This window comes from Stylophora pistillata, chromosome 1, assembly GCF_964205215.1.
Source record: "Stylophora pistillata chromosome 1, jaStyPist1.2, whole genome shotgun sequence".
Taxonomy (NCBI): Eukaryota; Metazoa; Cnidaria; class Anthozoa; order Scleractinia; family Pocilloporidae; genus Stylophora; species Stylophora pistillata.
The window spans coordinates 43,781,327-43,799,534 of record NC_142519.1 but is presented as its reverse complement, the minus strand read 5'-3'; the positions used below and the strand labels follow the sequence as shown (position 1 = coordinate 43,799,534).

Genomic DNA, 18,208 nt, shown 5'->3' with positions numbered 1-18,208 from the left:
ATGAAGTGAACTACACATCGTGTAGTAAAGTAACTTATGAGATTCACAAGGTCGTCGATTTGAGTTTCCATTTACTCTAAAGAGCAGTTATTTGGGATTCGTTCCAATCTGAATGCCGTCAATAAAATCAAGAAAGCTGTCGAAGCACCTTGTAATAGTGCAAGTGTTTCCATCAGGTTCTTTATCGAGTTCAGGTGATGTCTCCCTTATATTATAAATTGCGATAACGTACGTGCTGTGAGCTCTTTGTTAGTCCGCGATCCCAGGATCGCATATGCCGATGTGGTTATCATTTCTAGTGATAGTCATATCCCGTGTATGGTTACAATCAGTAATCGCCTCTGGCAGTTCTACCTTCAATCAAACTTGGTTCTGGACAGTGCAATTAGCTACGTCAAAATCACCTTTCTTATATGCTTTTTACAAATCAAGCGAGAAATACGATACTTTTTTTATCGATTTCTCTCGCCTTGAAAAGCCCCGGAAAAATCGTTCCATGCGTGTTTCTACAAAAGAAATCATGAAAAACTATATACCACTGTAAAGCTAGCGCTTGTAGCGCATAGATTCTGAAATAACAAAAGTTTTGATAGGCTTTCTTTTGGTTGGCGCGTGCAGGCCTTGAAAAACAAAACTGACGGTATCTGTTGAGCTGAATTACCAGCCTTCGCGTTACCGTGGACACTCAAACAAACCGGACTGTATCACTCAGCGAATAAAAGGCTAAAAAAAAGGATGCGACGCTTTCTCGATATTCCTCTAGGTTCCCGAGGGAATCTATATTAAAGTTCGACAAAAGAAAATGCTTCGACGAATATTCTGGCTAAGTTTCATCAAAATATGACAGACCTAGATACTCTTTTAATTCGTTGAAATGAAGATAACTGGCGTAAAAACAGACATCAAGGTTTCGATCTCCAAAAGGAACTGATTTTAGGTTTCGTCGCTCATCAAGGGCAACATGTCAAGGGTTCAAAAAAGTGAGCGATATTTATTATTTACTTAATTTTTTATAATTATTTGTATCGTGTGGTCAGAAATGTTCGCATGTTAACAAGCGCAGTATCTCCCTCTGGCGCTTTCTCCCATTCTGCTTTTTTACCTGCGCGTGTTTTAGTGCGTAATAAAGTTCGTCGTGGAAGGATTTTTGATAGCGTCCTCCTGTCTAAGTAATCTTTGTTGGATTTCTTTTGAAAACTGCCATGCTTGATATGGAAAAGAAACTGGAGAGTTTAGGGTTTGAATCAATGAATTCAAACAATCACTTTATTTAAACTCACACGAACACAGTGTACTAGAGAAGATTATAATTATTACAGAAGTGTTACAAAAATCAATGTAAGGAATACAGTACAATAAGAGAACAGAAAAAAATAAGAAAAATAATTTACAATTCATTGTCACTAAGGATATCTAAGAATTGAAAAAGGGAGGAAGAAAAGAATATCTAAATAGATATGTTAGTTGTGTGGAGTTTGGGGCACCCAAATTAATAGTTCTAAGAACTAATTGGGTGGGCGTCCCAGAACAAAAAATTCAACTGAAAGCGAATACAGTTATGATAAACTAGGTAAAAGAGTATTACTTTCATACTAACTATTAAGAATAAAATATATTTACACAAACTTTTAACACTATTATAACCATCAATCATAGAATTCTTTATATTTTTACGAAAACTAAAACGGGAGTGATTTGTTTAACATTAATTAGTTATTAATTCAGAGTGCGGTACATGTGTAACCAAGGGAACGAATACCATATTGAGTTGTTTGAACTGGGTTTACAAACAGATTCTCATTCAGTGATTGACGTGTATGTAATGTGAATGAACAGAAGATATTGGCTTTAAAAGTAATTTGTAAAACAGGAAGGAAATTTTTTGGGGACCACTGATAAACAAGAGAAAGAATCTCGAAATAAATTATGTCAGAGAATTTTGAAGAGGTTGAGAGATTTCAGCAGTGGTTCTGAGTGTGATGCTGGTTCAGAAAATGTCATAATTCTGAGTATACGCTTTTGCAAAGTAATCGCTGGCTTTAAATAAGTGGGATAGGTTAAACCCCAAACTAGGATACCATATGTGAGAAAGGGGTAGGTTAGTGAATAATAAAGCATATGAAGTATATCAATGCCAACATAGTACCTCAATATTGAGAAGGTTCTTACAGTTTTTGACAGTTTTAGGAGGAGCTCAACAATATGATTTTTTCATGTCAGACTTGAGTCAAAAGTAACACCTAGATATTTTACCCTGGAAACTTGTTGGATATTCAAACCATCAATAATAAGATTAAATGACTTGTGTGGTTTTATTTTTGAGAATGGAAGAGAATAAAATTTGTTTTGAGAATACTAAGTGCTAGTCTGTTAGATTTCATCCACTCTGCAACTGCTTTTAGCACACTATTTAACTTTAGTTCAAGATCGTTAAGGTTCTTACAAGAGCAGTAAATGTTAGTGTCATCTGTAAATAAGTGAAAGGTGAGCAATTTTGAAGCATTAGGTAACGAAGGCATTGATTCATAACAAAACCAAAAAAGGTCGAAGAACAGATCCTAGAGGAACCCCACAAGTGACTGATGGGGAATCAGTGTCATGACCATTAACACACACAAATTGTTCTCTGTTGGATAGATAACACTGAAACCAATCATAGACTTTACCTCTTTCTCCATAATGATGCAATTTCAACAAAAGAATAGATTGATTTACTGTATCAAAGGCTTTTTATAAATCAATGAAAATACCACAGCCAAACTCATTGTTGTCAATTGAGTAACGAATAGATTCAGTGATACTTATGAGTGTGTGATTGGTTGAACACTTCTACCTGAAGCCAAAATGAAGTGACCATGGAGGCACTTATACATAGCTTTTTCATATATTTTCCTTAAAACAGATGGCACAGATATTGGCCTATAATTATCTTTGTCTTGTCTAGAGCCTTTCTTGAAAACCAGAGTAACTCTTGTCAATTTAAGTTCATTTGGAAAAATGCCCCAGAGAAAAGAATCATTAATTAGGGTCGAAAGAAGTGGAGAAATATGGTTTTAAGAGCTTTTAGCAATGTGACTGGAATACTGCAAGGGCCTATAGATTTGTTATTGTCCATTTGAGATATGTAAGTAGACCTTCCAACTCTCACGATGTCGTCGTGAGACTCACGATCTCAAGACTCATCTCATGGTCTCACGATTTAACTTCCAAATCTCACGGTTTTCCACAATGAACTAGACGCTCGAGGAGCACTCACTCGGGCTTCATTTGCTATAGCATTCGCACAAAACACGAGTACAATTCTAATATACATCTATGCATAGCGAGATCTGAATTGTTGTGCTTTCATTGATGTAAGACGGCCAAAACGGTCGACGTAAGAACAAAAGATCCGAGGGAAGATTTACAAGTGTATTACACAGCAAATAAATGCAACTGTACAAAAAAACGGGAACGAGTGACACTAATCAATAAATAAGAAAACAAAGCTCCAATGAGCTAGATGATGTGACAAGATTAAAATGAATGAGGAGAAAGTACTTAACACTAAAGGATAACCTACAGACAGAAATGATTCAGTAAAAGAACGGAAACAAACAAAGTACTTGAAAACAGGAAATTGTGTGACAGAAACTGTCAAAAATAGTGATTGCTACACGAGGCTTGAATTCAACAAAGACTAAGAGCTAGGCTTAATATTACAACTTGAGCTAATACAGTATAAAACAGTGAAAGGGAAAAATGAAATTACTAGTGTAATGAACCCATAATTTGGTAATGAAAACACAGGAATCATAGCAACAAGTAAGCAAAATATTACAGCTGCTAATACGAAAACAATTGTAGTTTATATAGCAGAGAAATTACATGCTGTGTGTCAAAGGTCAGAGTAAATAAATAAAATACAGTAGTAAGATAAAAGGAGTATGTGGCTAAACTAAGCAAATTCTAACCCGAAAATCACTACAAAAATACAAATGGAAACAGTTACATGCTAAGCTTAGGGCTCAAACAAACATAAAATACTGAAACATACCAAAAGTTAGTATAGCTTGGAATCCGCTTTAGGGGCACTCTCAGGAAGGCAACAAATCAACTGAACTTACCGAGCAAACGGTTGTAACTTATAGCAAGATACAGGAAAAGGTAAAAATAACTTAAAACCAAATTTGGGCTAGGAGCGAGTCTGACTAATGGTCGCGGGTCGTGGGTCGTGGGTACAAGTCGTGGGTCGTGGGTGTGGGTGTGGGTGTGGGTAAAAGTCGTGGGTGTGGTTAATACTTCATAATAAAAATAACTATTTAAAATATTAAATATAATAATACATAAATTTTATACAACCCTGTCATTCATTAATTTAACTGTTCTTTCTTCTAGTTATTTTATCTTGTTTATTCAATTTACCCTACTCTACGTCTATTATTATCTGTTATCTCACTGTCAATGAAATTAGTTTCAGTTTCGCGACGGGAAGAGAGATAAATCTCTCTTCCCGTCGACCGCACAGCTCGAAAAACTGTGTACACGTTTTTCGAGCTGTGCGGTCTGCGGTCTGCGGTCTGCGGTCTGCGTTCTGCTTTTTCGAGGTCTGTGTTAACGAGACACCTGAGTTGCTTTGTACGATTGTACCAAAAATGATTTCATATTTTGGCGCAAAAATGGAAAACATGCTCGAGAACCAAACGGATCAAAGAGAGGTTTTTATTCTTATTTCATTGCTGTTCATTACTTGATTTATCTCTCTTCCCTTTGTCATCAAACAAGATCTCGGAATGCGTCGCGAAACTGAAACTAATTTCATTGACAGTGAGATAACAGACAAACATAGACGTAAAGTAGGGTAAATTGAATAAACAAAATAGAATAACTAGAAGAAAAAGCAGTTAAATTAATGAATGACAGGGTTGTATAAAATTTATGTATTATTATATCTAATATTTTAAATGATTATTTTTATTATTAAGTATTAGCCACACCCACGACTTTTACCCACACCCACACCCACACCCACACCCACACCCACACCCACACCCACACCCACGACCCACGACTTGTACCCACGACACACGACCCACGACCCACGACCACTAGTCAAACTCGCTAGGAGCGGTCAATTAAACAAGAATTACATAATGGAAATCGGCAGTTAAACAGGAATTACATAAGGCGGTAAATCGGTGTTTACTCTTGCACAACAGGACAAGGGCAGGTAAAGGAATAATACAATTAACACATTACTAATACAGTTAACACATTACTAACACAATTAACACATTACTAACAAATCGCTAAAGTTCCAGAAAATAAAATAAACAGAACAAACATGTTTTAAGTAGAAAATAGGCCTAAGTGACTCTGTTACATTGACACTGTAACATCATTATGTTCCTGTACAGTGGTCATATTGAAAACTTTTTCGAGTAGATGACAGTAATCATGTCTTCCATGAAATACTTACAACTCCATGGAAAAAGCAAACCAACATTCGCGATATATCGCTTGTATAATAGTAATATTGGTTATGTACGAAAGACCAAATCGTACTTTACAAGTATTGAACCTAATAAAAACCAATAACAGAAACAGGATTTTTAACGGAAGAGCTAAGCTTAAATATTTAACCACACTATTCAAGTTGCTTCTGTCAGTATCCTAATCCAATTCGCTGTTGTTGGCGCCACCTTCAAAGTTGTGTTCGCGAACATTCTAATTTTATCAGCAAGTGAGGTGTTCGTCTCCGCATCATAGTTTGCTGTTACATCGGCTGTTCCAGTTTTGCCAGAGTTTTCGTAATTTGAACTCACATATGGCTCATTTGTTATCTCGGAAGAACTAGTATGAACTTTGCACATTTGGCTAGCTTTCGAGCCATAGAGTTCGTGGACCGGCCCATTCCGAAAACGCCCGACATCATTTAGCGTGGGCCCACCACAAACGGCGTGTGCGTTTGTATGTGAGATGAGCGTATAAGACAGAAATCTTCGCCACATGGTCTTCACCAAACACAGCATTCTGTAAATTATGTTATTTACAAAGAGCGAGTTCATGACAACGTAACGAAAGTTGTCACACTCTCATCCCCAGTTTCCGCACTTTAAGCAAGGAACGCCTGAGACTATGACCCCCCTTTTAGCGACTAACAACGGCTTGCATTTTAAGACTCGGGCTTTCCCACAAAAGCCCGATTAATTACAATCCCAATCAGATACGGCCTAAATTCAACTCAATTTATACCAGAATAGTTGCGAATGGCCACGTGCATTTCTCCTCACTGGGAATCTCGGCTGAGCTATTTTTAAACCTCGCTCTGAGGTCCACTCAGAGCGTGAAGTTCCCTTGGAAGGCTTTATTTCATGTGTTCAGTATGGCGGAACGAACTGAGCGATCATCTGAAAACGTCCAAGACCCTCCTGTCGGTGTTTCATGCAATGATGAGCACAAATGAGCGCCACATAATTAAGGTACTTGTTTGTCTAATTTGTGTCAATTAATGCTAAAAGGGCACTAATTATGGCAGTTTGAACGCTGCTACGTATAATTGTAAGCGTTGAGATTCTTTCGTTTTGAAACATTTTTTGTAAATCTCACTATTTGGTCCTTAAAATTTGTTTTGTAGTTTTTTATCAGCTGAAACACAATGGATACATCTCCAAAAAATACTTGGCAAGTTTTTTGATGTTAAAGATTATTCAGATCATGAATTAGATAATTTAAACTGGGAGAACAAGTTAATTAGGTTGATTCAGAGTGACCTAGTGACATGTGCACAACATTTTGGTTACCAATCAGCTTTTAAGGCGCCTTCTAATGAGCAATGCTGCTTCCTTAGGAAAAATTTCAGACTAGTTTCAGAGTTGAATACCAGCAGACAGGCTCACCACATGTTTGTATGTTAAGTTGACTTGAAGATGCACCAGTGTATTATTGATCGAATAATCACTTGAGAAAAATCAGTTAATGATCCAGAACTGGGACTGCTTGTCAACAAACAGATTCATAAGCACTCTCAAACTCGCGTAAAAAATCAAAGATGGAATGCAAATTTAATTATCCACAGCCTCCAATGAAATCAACCACCATTTTACATCCTATTGGCAGTGATGTTTCTGAAAGTGACATATTAGAAAACATAAAGAAGATTGCAAACATATCAGTAAGCATTAGAATGATATGAAAGAGGCAGATGACATCACTTTTGAACAAATGCTAATTAATCTGGACATCACTGAACAAAACTATTATCTTGCTATTTGATCCAACCTAAATTCTCCCACCATATTAAAGAAATCCTAATGAACAACTACAACAATGTATGTCTAAGTGCATGGAGAGCAAATATGGATATAATTATAGTTTGTTTTGGATGTTTATGCTTGTGCAATGTACATTGTATCATACAATTCAAAAGCCCAGAGGGGAATGAGTCAGCGTTTTACAACAAGGATGTGAGGAGGCAAAGAAAGGAAATCGAAATTGCAGCATAAAGCAGCAAGAGTGAGATATTGAGAATAAATTTTTAAATAGTCTGGAGATCAGTGCTCAAGAGGCAGTTTACTTATAGTTCATCAGCTACCAACAAGGAAAAGCTCTCGAGAGGTGATTTTTATCACCACTTCATTCCCTAAAGAGAAAGTTCAGCTTTTGAAACCAATGAATGAAATAGAAGAAATGGAGGATGACTCTGAAGACATTCCCTCTACTGGTCTTATTAAGAGGTACATAGAAAGACCAACAAGCATAGAGAATGTTACTGGCTCATTGGGCTGCATAATGTATAATTCACCCAAAAACTAATTTGGGAAAAAATCTAAAAGTTTGAACACAGATAACCTCGTACTTCAAACAGGGAAAGATGATGATGATGATGAATTCGCTGATTCAATGTGAAATCTTACTCTTAGGAACATTTCTGTGAACTTATGCTTCTTACTCGTTGGTGAAATGAAAAAGCTGATTTAATAGGTAGTAGCTCTTCATATCAGGAGCATTTCCTTCTCTTGAAAGCAAAAGTAGAGAAACAAATGCATCAGTATGCTGTCTGCAGTGAATATATGAATGACATTGAACAGTATTTACATGACACAGAAGTTAGTGATTCCCAGTATGACTTAGTAGCACCAAATGCTCAAAATGTTGAACTGCAAGATGAAGGAAGCTCTTGGTAACGAAGATTTACATTCTGATTTCAATGAACATTGACCTTTCAGATGATTTCAAAATTCCTTCCACATCACACCACAATGAGCCACCTATATTAAGTGAATTACCAGATGATGATTATCGTGGAATGGTTTAGATTTTAAATAAAAAGGAAAAAGAATTTTTTTTAATCGCATTTTGCACCAGAGTGAAACCACAAAAACTCCTTTTTATTGCTTTCTGAGTAGTGGAGGTGGTGTGGGCAAATCACATCTTCTGAAAGCCTTGTATCAGGCAACCTTTAAGTATTTTTAATTAACACATAGCGCTGGCAATGATTTTCATCAAATTAAGGTGACTTATTATTGGGTTCAACTGGGAAAGCTGCTGACAACATTAAAGATAAAACTATTCACAGTGCATTTGCTATTCCTGCCTATCAGTCATTGAAAAATTACAAACAATATATCTTGACTTAATAGACAAAACACCTTGAGAACTCACTTTGGAGGTGTCAAATTGATATTCTTGGATGAAGTTTGAATATGTTTGCCATACAGCTTAACAATAGGCTTAAAGATAGTAAGGGTTGCAAAGATGATTTTGGTGGTGTTTCTTTTATCACCATTGGTGATTTGTTCCAGTTAGAACCAGTAATGGATGGCTACATATTTAAAGACCTCCAAAATTCAGTTTACACAGTTCTTGCTCCAATTCTATGGCAATAGCAATTTTCGATGTTTGAGCTCACTGAGATCATGTGGCAAAGAGATAGCTATAGTTGTTTGCAGAACTTCTTAATAGGTTATGTGAAGGTAAACACACATCAAGTGACGTAAAATTGAAAGAAAGAGTTGTGGAAGAAGACACAAACAACCCATTTGATGCACCCCACCTATATAAACAAAATAGAAACTAAGGTACATGTAGATTAATTTAATGATGAAGTACATAATGTAGCTATAGGAAACAAATACAGAATCACAGCACTAGACAGTGTTATTGGAGCTAACTCTTCTGAGGTTTCAGGAAAAATATTAAGACAAAATTCAAGTCAAATGACCCAAGAAAACCTAAGCAGTTGGTATTGAACCTCTGCCTTGCCGAAGGTGAAAGAACTGAGCTTGTAATGAATATATGAACTGAAGATGGCATGACAAATGGTGCTGGGAATATCATCAAATTTGTGCAACTAAAGCAGCAAAGCAAACACTCAGGCATAGTTTGGGTTCAGTTTGATCACTCAGATTTTGGTAAAAAAACTAGACACAAGAACAAACATCTCCATACCCAAGGAATTGATCATGGGGCATGGACCCCAGTAAAACCAGTTACCATACAATTTTTTGCTGGTAAAGACAAAGCAACTCAAGTTGTCAGAAAACAGTTTCCATTATGCCCTGCAGCAGCAAAAACAGTTCATAGATCACAAGGGGATACTGAAACTAAAATTGTTGTCAACTTAAGTACTAAGAGAACCATTCCACATGTACACTCTGTGGCACTAAGTAGAGTTACTACCTTTGAAGGCTTATATATAACTGATCTCTGTGAAGACAAAATTGTTATCCATGCCACTGTTGAGAAAGAAATGGAGTGATTAAAGGCCCATTTCCAACCGAGATGCCTTGCGCGCCTGGATAATTTTTCATATATGAAAAATACGCCATTTTCCTCGTAGTTGTGGTGTCGCTTTGATATCTTCTTGCATCTTACTAATTAGGGCTTTCAAAGTTCCATCTTGAATCGTGTGCGAACAGCAATTTATCGTAGTATCGATATCAGTAGTTTTTAATTCTTACATGTATGACGGTGAAAAACGTTATTTGAAAAGTTGATGGCACCGAAGAAGCAGTCAAGAGGAAGGCCCAGTCTGCCCGGCTTGGCACAGGTTAGTCGACTTCAAGAGTCTGTGTATGATTTATAGAGGGCAAGGAAAATAACCATGGGTTTCAGCAACACTACAGACAGTGCTTTTGCAGAAATGCTATTGCATTGTTCCTACGATGGAACTAGAGACTCTGGGGATATTTTTTCGAGGTGAGAATAATTATTTGACTGATTTTTACTTGAGATCCTGAGATATGTATGTAAGCGATCTCATTTGTACAAGTCATCATTCTGTAATTGAAATGAGTAAAGTAAACCAGTTTTGGCCAATATTGGTTATTTGTTTATATTCTCTTTAGTGCTGAAGCCGAACGATTTCCTTCAACATCAGGTAAGCTTTTATACAGACTCGATTTATGATTTTTCAGTCTCAAATATTTAGCTGCAAAATTGTTTTCTCTGTTCTTCACCAAATCCATGTTTTTCTTTTTAATTGTGTCTGTGAATGAGTATAGCAGTAGCCTCCCAGCTATGTCCACTCCAGTTCGTGCAGACGGCCCTCAGTGCCCAAATTTGCCTCCTTCAAAACAGATTGGAATGTCAAGTACAGTCTCTGACAGGTAACTGTCTCTTTTAATAACTGCCATTTTGAAAAATGGCAGTTATTAAAAGAATTTGGGACAGGGTTTTTAAAATGTATATATATATATATATATATATTTATATATATATCTATATTTAATATTTTCTACTGAGTTTTTGTGCCGAATAGTTTCTGCTACTGTAATTATTAGAGATACTGTGATATGTGATTCAAACAAAATGTGATTTGTGTACAGTTTGTATTGGTTGTGACTCTTTTTACATGGACCTTTTTTGGTGGTTGATTCCAGAAATAAGTGCATACAAAAAACGGTACCAACATGTGTAATAATTATTTTTAGATGGCTGCAAGTATTTACCCTTGATTGTTTTATTGTATTCAAGTTTTGTTGATATCACTGGAGATCCAGAGAAATCAAGGTTGGAGGTGTTTGCACAAACCAATGACAGTTTGGCAGGGAATCCCTATTCTGTTCTTAGTCCTGATGAAAATGATAGTGCAGACAGTGACAATGCAAGTGAAGCAGCTGAAAGTGTCCTTGCCATCTCAGCCTTTGACAACCACCAATATCTAGAGCTGGAACAAAGGTATACTCACATTTGGCTATACTGTATACCCTGTGTATACCTGTGTACATCTGGGACATGTTGACTTCTCATGAGCATGCTGCAGTAAGAGTTGTATGCTGATGAAAGAGCCTAAAAATATGTTAATGCTGTTTGTATGTGGCTGGACAGGGTAGGGGGGGGGGGGGTGAGCTGGAACAAATGCTCCTCGAGTAAAACCATGTGCAAATAACAGTTCTGATCCTCAAATTTGGGAATTATATGCTGAATTTTGGAGACACTCCCAAAATACTCAGACTTATGAATCTTTGCATTCTCTACATGTAGCGTGAGTGTCATTTTGGAGGAACTCCACAGGAGTGACACGTCCAGTGAAGAGGTCGTGGAAGAACATAGTGAGTTTGGCGAGTGGAGTTTAGGTGAAAATGAACCTTATGAGACTACTGATGGTACTCAACGTTTTAATGAAGCTAGGTATGCGATGTTTGGTTATTTCATAGGTATAAACTGGAACGAATGACTCTTGTGAACAGACTATGCACAACTGTACAGACAGTTATAATCTTGTCATAATTACTACACATGAAATTCTTATAAGCACTTCATGTTAAAATGAACCACTATCATTGTCAGATGTTTTATTATTATTATTATTATTATTTCAGTGAATTTATTTTCCTGAATAAAATATTTATTTGATGCTTATTTACAGCATGGACATCAGCTCTGAGGAAGATGAGAGGACACTGACAATGATTGATCCTCTATATGGTGACAGTTTTGTCAGTAGCCAATCCAATAAGGATGAATGTGTAGCTGGTGATGAGCCTGGTCCACAGCCAGAGGAGCAGGTGGTTGAAGGCTCAAAGTCAGTAAAGAAAAACAAAGAGAAAACCTTGAAAAAGCTAGAAAAAACATTTTCTCAGTTGACTGGTGTGAAAGACCTCAAGGCATACCTTGCTTTACACTCGTGCATGAGGGTGATTGTTTCCATCAATAAGTTGGTCGAACTATCCACAGACACATGTGCTTTCATTAGTGGAGGGAAAGTTTGTGGAGAGGTTCTCTGTGTAACACAAGATGTGACTTCCATTGGATCACGAGTTGAGATCACAAAGAAATGTAGAAATGGGCACAGCCAAAAATGGATTTCATCAGAGGTCCTGGGAGCAAAGCACAATTCAGATATTTATCTCAATGATAATTTGTTGGCTGCAGCGATAATAATTTCTGGTAACAATTATAACAAATTTGCTCGACTGTGCAAGGCCCTAGGACTGAGCATCATTAGCAGCAATACATTCACACGTTTTCAGAAGCATTGTGCTGCTCCTGTTATTAGTGATGTTTGGAACAAAATGAATGCCCTGAAAGTCTATGTACCTAAGCAGTATGAAGAGATATGTTTGTGCGGAGATGGCAGAAATGATTCACCTGGTCATTCTGCAAGGTATTGTGTCTATACCTTGATGGAACATGCCACTAAAGTTGTCGTTGACATGGCCGTTGTTGACAAGAGAGAAACTGGCGGCAACTCTGTCACTATGGAAAAGGAGGGTGTTCGACGACTTTTGGAAAAAATGGCCACTGTTCTTCCTTTTAGTGAAATAACGACAGATGCTTCATCCTCTATCATAAAATTGGTGTGCGAAATGAAAGGTACATTGGTTAGGGATCTATGTAAGAAATATTTTTAGTGTAGTTAGAAGTAATGCACTTGTAGGCAAGTGATCACTTTATCTTTACCAGCAAATTCTGTTGGTAAACTTGATTATTACAGAATATGTAATAAGAAATGCTGGATTCAAATGAAGTTGATCCTTTAAATTTTAATTAAAGTAGACACACGTTAGATGTGATATATCTGAACTTTTTATCTATGAAGGAATCATTACCTGCAGTTTTTATTTTAACAAGGACATAAATTGTCTGATAGAGCTATATGTGTGGCTGTGGTTTAATTATTTTATGTCAGTGATTGTAATGCTGCTTGTATATTGTTTTATTTCTTGACAGATAAATTTCAACAACTAGAGTTGTTCCACTCGCTTGACATTCGGCATAACGCCAAGAAACTTAGCAAGTGTATTCACCAAGTAGGTGGCTATTTCATTTTCTTATTAAAAAGTGATGATGGATGATGATACATTTCTCTGACTAATAAACACTTATCACATATTATTATTAAATATAGAAGATCAGTATGGCTGAATTCCCAGAAAAATGATTTTCCAGAAAAATGATACTGTAAGTGGGAAGGAGAATAACACTACACAGTTAATTAACGGATTTTAGGTATGTTTCTTTCATTCCTCTAATACCAGTGGAATTTAAATTTTATAAGCCTTGAAGGGAGAGCGAATTTGGTTCAAAAGATCATCAGGTTTCAGTAATCAGGGCTAACAGCTATTGTTGTACAACTGAATGTAGGGAAGAATCACAGTATGAGATTTATTCTTTTTTTTGGAGGGTTGTGGGGGGACAAGTCAAGTAGACAGAACATTGTCTTAATTGATTAGTTGTATGCTCTATGTTTCTTGTAGGCACACAAGTGTTCTTGAAAGCTACAATAGTATGACAAAATATGCTCCCAAGAGAATAGCATTTGAGTAAGAAACTTAGAACTTACATTTCAAGTGACTCGTATGATGATGATTATTTATAGTGGACCGGCTCTTGTGAATTGATCATGACTTTGTTAGTTGTAAGAGTTGTGTAATGTTAACCTGTAATCATAGCTGAAAGAACCCCGTCTTTTGACTTGGTGTTTTTTAGGTATCCTTACTTCATCATGCGTATTATCCCGGCTGCCATCGACCACAATATGCATCTTTGTAGAGGGCAGCAACTGAATGCAGCTGGAGAGGAGGTGGCCACAGAAAGTTCTCTAAGCGCACACAAAAATTCCATGCAGAGACTGTCAAGGAAGAGAGAGCTGGGTACTCCTATTTCCCCTTTCTCGTGGCCAAAATGTTAAAGGAGCGCTGTCTTCTGGAGGGAAGCTTTTCTCAGACAACTGATGACAATGCCTTCAACCCAAAGCAGATTGCTCCCACTATTGCCATGAAGGCAGCACCCTCTACTGAGGAATTGATGAAAGGGCCATCTCGTCATGCTATTAGCCGCCTTTGAAAAAGTGGAACAGTTCAACTGGGGAAGCAGCTGATCATTTATATTTTTTCTTCTAAAATATTAAACGTATTGCACTTGTAAAGATGAAACACATTCAAACATTGTTTCATCGTAAATTACAGGATCATGTTTTAATACCAGTGATCATAATGTCTCTTTGGGAGAGTTATTTTTGTAGAGACAGACTTTATCCAGCTTATGGTTGCATGAAATACAATTGGTTAGTTTTTTTTTTTAATCATAAATTGGGGAGAAAATAAACCTGTCTTTTTTTAAACACTTAGCCTGCACTACTTCTAATGCAAAGCATAGAATGGACTAGTTCACAATACAAGTGTGAATGAAATTGAAAAAAAAATATGGGAGTACTTCTTACTCTGGCAGAGCTATTTAGCTGTTTCTGTATCCCATATATTGACAATCTGTTGAGGGATATATTCTTCTTATTGACAATACTACACATGAGGGCACTACCCTCCTTTTGCCCCAGCCGAGTTTGCCACACCTCCACAGAACAAACTGTCGATAGGCGGCTTTCCTGAAACTCTCTTTGGAGAAATTGAATTCATCTGCCCGAATGTCGCAGCGAGCCTCGATGCAAACCTCAAGAATGTCCCTGTCTAGGCAAATATTGTCGAATGCCTGAAATCTTGTAATACAGGTCACCCTCTTACAACAAACATTTTCGATTTCATTCGGCATTGGCCTACACGCATTACATTTGCACCACTCGGGAGAAGTGTCACCAGGATTTGGAGGGGGAGGTGGAGGTGCATTCTTTTCTTGAAGAAGCTTCTTGGCAAAGTCTAAGATTCCCCTCCCCATAGCCAAAACATTCCTTAGAAGGTAAGCCATGTCTTCTCTCTGAAGAGGGGCAAGAAATTCCTGTAATAAAGAAATTATGAAACATCAATCTACTTTCTTGTTTCCAGCAATCGTACTAAAATACCTTTACATGTATACGTCATATATTTACATTTTTTCTTTTCAAAACTCTACAGTACGTCAGAAAAGTTTGTCACTCGAATGCTATCTCGTTATAAAGGTGTCTAGCTGGTGAGAGTACATAGTGTGCCCGTAGATAACTGGAAATTTCTCCCAGCCTGCCTTTTAGAAATGAACTTTGTGGTATGTACCCAGTAGCTTGAAGGACTTGAAGGCTAGTATGGCCAACAGTGTTGTCAATTACTTTGCGTGGATAGCATGTCAAAAGTTAGAAGACGTCTCATTAAAATGAGCTACTTCTTTCTTTGGGTACGTTATTCCATGTAGGCTCACTGCAACATGTTTCTTATGCAATTTGAAAAACGCATTTTATACACACCTCGACTTGAGTCACAGAGGATTGAACTTCTCTCGCAAGCTGTAACTTCTCCATCGGGATCAATGGCTTCATGTTCGTTTTCTTGGGTATTCTCACGAGCCTAAGGAAGACACATCGCGATGTTAGCCTTGATAAGGCTTTAATTTCTATAGGATAAATGAACTTATTAAGAGCTGTGAGCTATGATTCGCATTTACCTTGTTTTTGCATTTCGAATGAGGACATCTGCACCGAGTCGAGCAATTCTTGTTCGCCGCTTTACACAGACAGAAACCCTGACCTTTTTTTCGGACACAGGCACCTTTACAGTTACACATCATCTGCAACACCAGGTGAAAAGATAATTTTTAAGCCAGAAAAAGATAAGGAAGAAATTAGCAAAATTTGAAGCAACATCAAATGAGATGGTTGCATGTGGCTTTACCAATCTGTCACCTACCTCTTGATCTTCCGCAATCTCCTCCTCGCTCCCCGCATAGATTCTTGACCCGTAGGCGTTGAATCCCACATGTACTTGCAAATCAATAGATTCGTCTGTTTCCATAATTACTAAAAGAAGGAACTCCTGCTTTCTTCGCACATCGTGATGTATCTTGTTTGGAAAAGACCGGGCGACGGGATTATAACAGTCAACCAATCAGAGTTCGCCATTTAACAATAGCGCGCTTTCAAAACCAAAACAAACGACTGCAAAGGATCTCGGATGAAAATGGGCCTTTAAGAACGACAGTACTGCTAAACTTAAACTTTGTATATCACCACTTAATGGCGTAACTAGTTCAATTCTAAAACTCTGTCACCTGAATGCAAGATCACTGCGTAGACACAAGACAATGCAAAGACTTGAACTATTCAAGTTCTGATATCACTATTTTTGCAGAAACAAGATTTAGTTCCCAAGATTCTTGTGACAAATATAACATAGTTGGTTAAAAACTCTTTTGAAATTACAGTCCTTATACATACTGTAGTCTTGGATCAAGACCTTTTGGTGGTACAGCTGTGTTTCGCAAAATCCCATATTGCCCTGGATATCCCTCCTGTCACAATGGTATTGAAATAACTGGGATTGAAGTCACAATTTGTGAGAACTGTACAGTCTTGGGTATTTATTGCTCTCCAAAAATTCCCAGAGGACAACTTTCTTTAGCAGTCTCAGAAGTGTTAGATACCATTTTGACAGAGAACAACATTATTAGAGACTTAAATGTAAATTGCCTTATTGAGGCAGACAAGCTACCTTTGTGGAATTTAATATTTAGAGATAAATGTTAGAAACAGTTGATATCAACATAGACAACTTACAATAGAACATTAATTGATCATATATTTAAAAACATCTCACTTAAATATACAAGCAGGTGTTTTAGAGACTTCACAGATCATAACGCAATTATGGGCCTCATTTCTTAGTGCTATTAACTGATTATTTTTTATGGAAAATTCAGACAGATTTAAAGACATAAAGTAGAAATTGATACCCCGTAGTGATTCAAAGAATGCTAATAAACTCAGTCAGCCAGAGTCTTGGTCACAAGGGAAGGCTGTACATTACTGTCAAATGAAAATTAGCCAACATACATGTGTAGATTCATATTTTAAACAGACCACACAAATGACAAGATTGCTTTCATTTAATTAGAAATCAGCAGTAGTAGTACTAATAGCAATGATAATTAGAGCAATAATTTTCATAATAATAAAGTAAACAAACTGTCTTTCATTTGACAGCTAGTCAAGAAGTGGCTTGTGAAATGTAAGTCATTATCCAGTATCACCAGTTGTTAAGAAGTATTTTACTAAATCCATTAAGTAGATCTGTTTTTCATTGTAGTACTGTTACAATTTCAAAATTCATGTTCCTTTTTTCCCCTTCTTTTCAAATAGACTTCATTTAGAAGCATCACTTAGAGAGGACATGTGTACATGACAACAGCACTGTCTTACAGTTCTCCTGCGATGAAGAATACAGGTTACTGAACAGTCTCTCATGATTACATAAACGTCTTCTCTTGCTCGGAGTTTCGGCTCAACTTATTGGCGTCCGGCATACGCGATTGTGACTTTCGTCAGCTTCTGCAGATGGGGAGCTTTCTTTCTTTTGATTTTTTCGTTTATCGGGCATCGTAAGGGAGTTAGAATTGGAGTAATATCGTTAAATATATCACATTCACAAATGCACTTTCAATACGGCCTTCGCAAGCTTTATAATTCAGGAATTCGGAAACGTAACCATTGGCAACGTTTATCACAACAGGTTAATCGTAACACTCTTCGTTTGCTGCAGCAACGGAAACAACAAGATCTCAAACATTTAAAATTCTGCCCTGTACACCATTAAAGAAAAGCAGCGTGTTAATCGGGAGCTCTTTTCAGAAATCATAGAATCCTCGGTCAATACGGAAAGAAGTGTGTGTAGAAACACGAGACGTAGTCGAGTGTTTTTCCCCCTTCTTGAGAAAAAATGAAATATATTTGTAGCGCGGCAGTTCAAATTTAACACTTGCCTGAATTTTTTAGTCTTAGTGTTCAGTGAATTGTTCTAAGTGAAATCTGGCCGAATTAGAGCTTATACATAGAAACTTGCAAGTTTCTTCACGTGATAAATTAGGG

The 18,208-nt window shown here is 37.1% G+C and overlaps 1 protein-coding gene and 1 pseudogene across 2 annotated transcripts; one reads left to right on the top strand and one right to left on the bottom strand.

Annotated features, from left to right (window-relative positions):
• The first annotated feature begins 6,132 nt into the window (after positions 1-6,132).
• On the top strand, positions 6,133-14,548 carry LOC111346518 (uncharacterized; annotated as a pseudogene). Its single transcript, XR_015996424.1, has 9 exons — positions 6,133-10,360; positions 10,485-10,589; positions 10,957-11,160; positions 11,467-11,613; positions 11,852-12,798; positions 13,156-13,235; positions 13,464-13,522; positions 13,683-13,748; positions 13,915-14,548. The product of XR_015996424.1 is annotated as an uncharacterized LOC111346518 (transcript).
• Positions 14,549-14,657: 109 nt separating this feature from the next.
• LOC148742694 (P2X purinoceptor 7-like) lies at positions 14,658-15,671 on the bottom strand. The gene is made up of 2 exons (XM_088758297.1): positions 15,596-15,671; positions 14,658-15,156 (listed from the first exon to the last, which is right to left on the bottom strand). Exons 1-2 carry the CDS (start codon positions 15,665-15,667, stop codon positions 14,662-14,664), a joined length of 567 nt encoding a protein of 188 aa, XP_088614423.1. The 5' UTR covers positions 15,668-15,671; the 3' UTR covers positions 14,658-14,661.
• Positions 15,672-18,208: the final 2,537 nt, after the last annotated feature.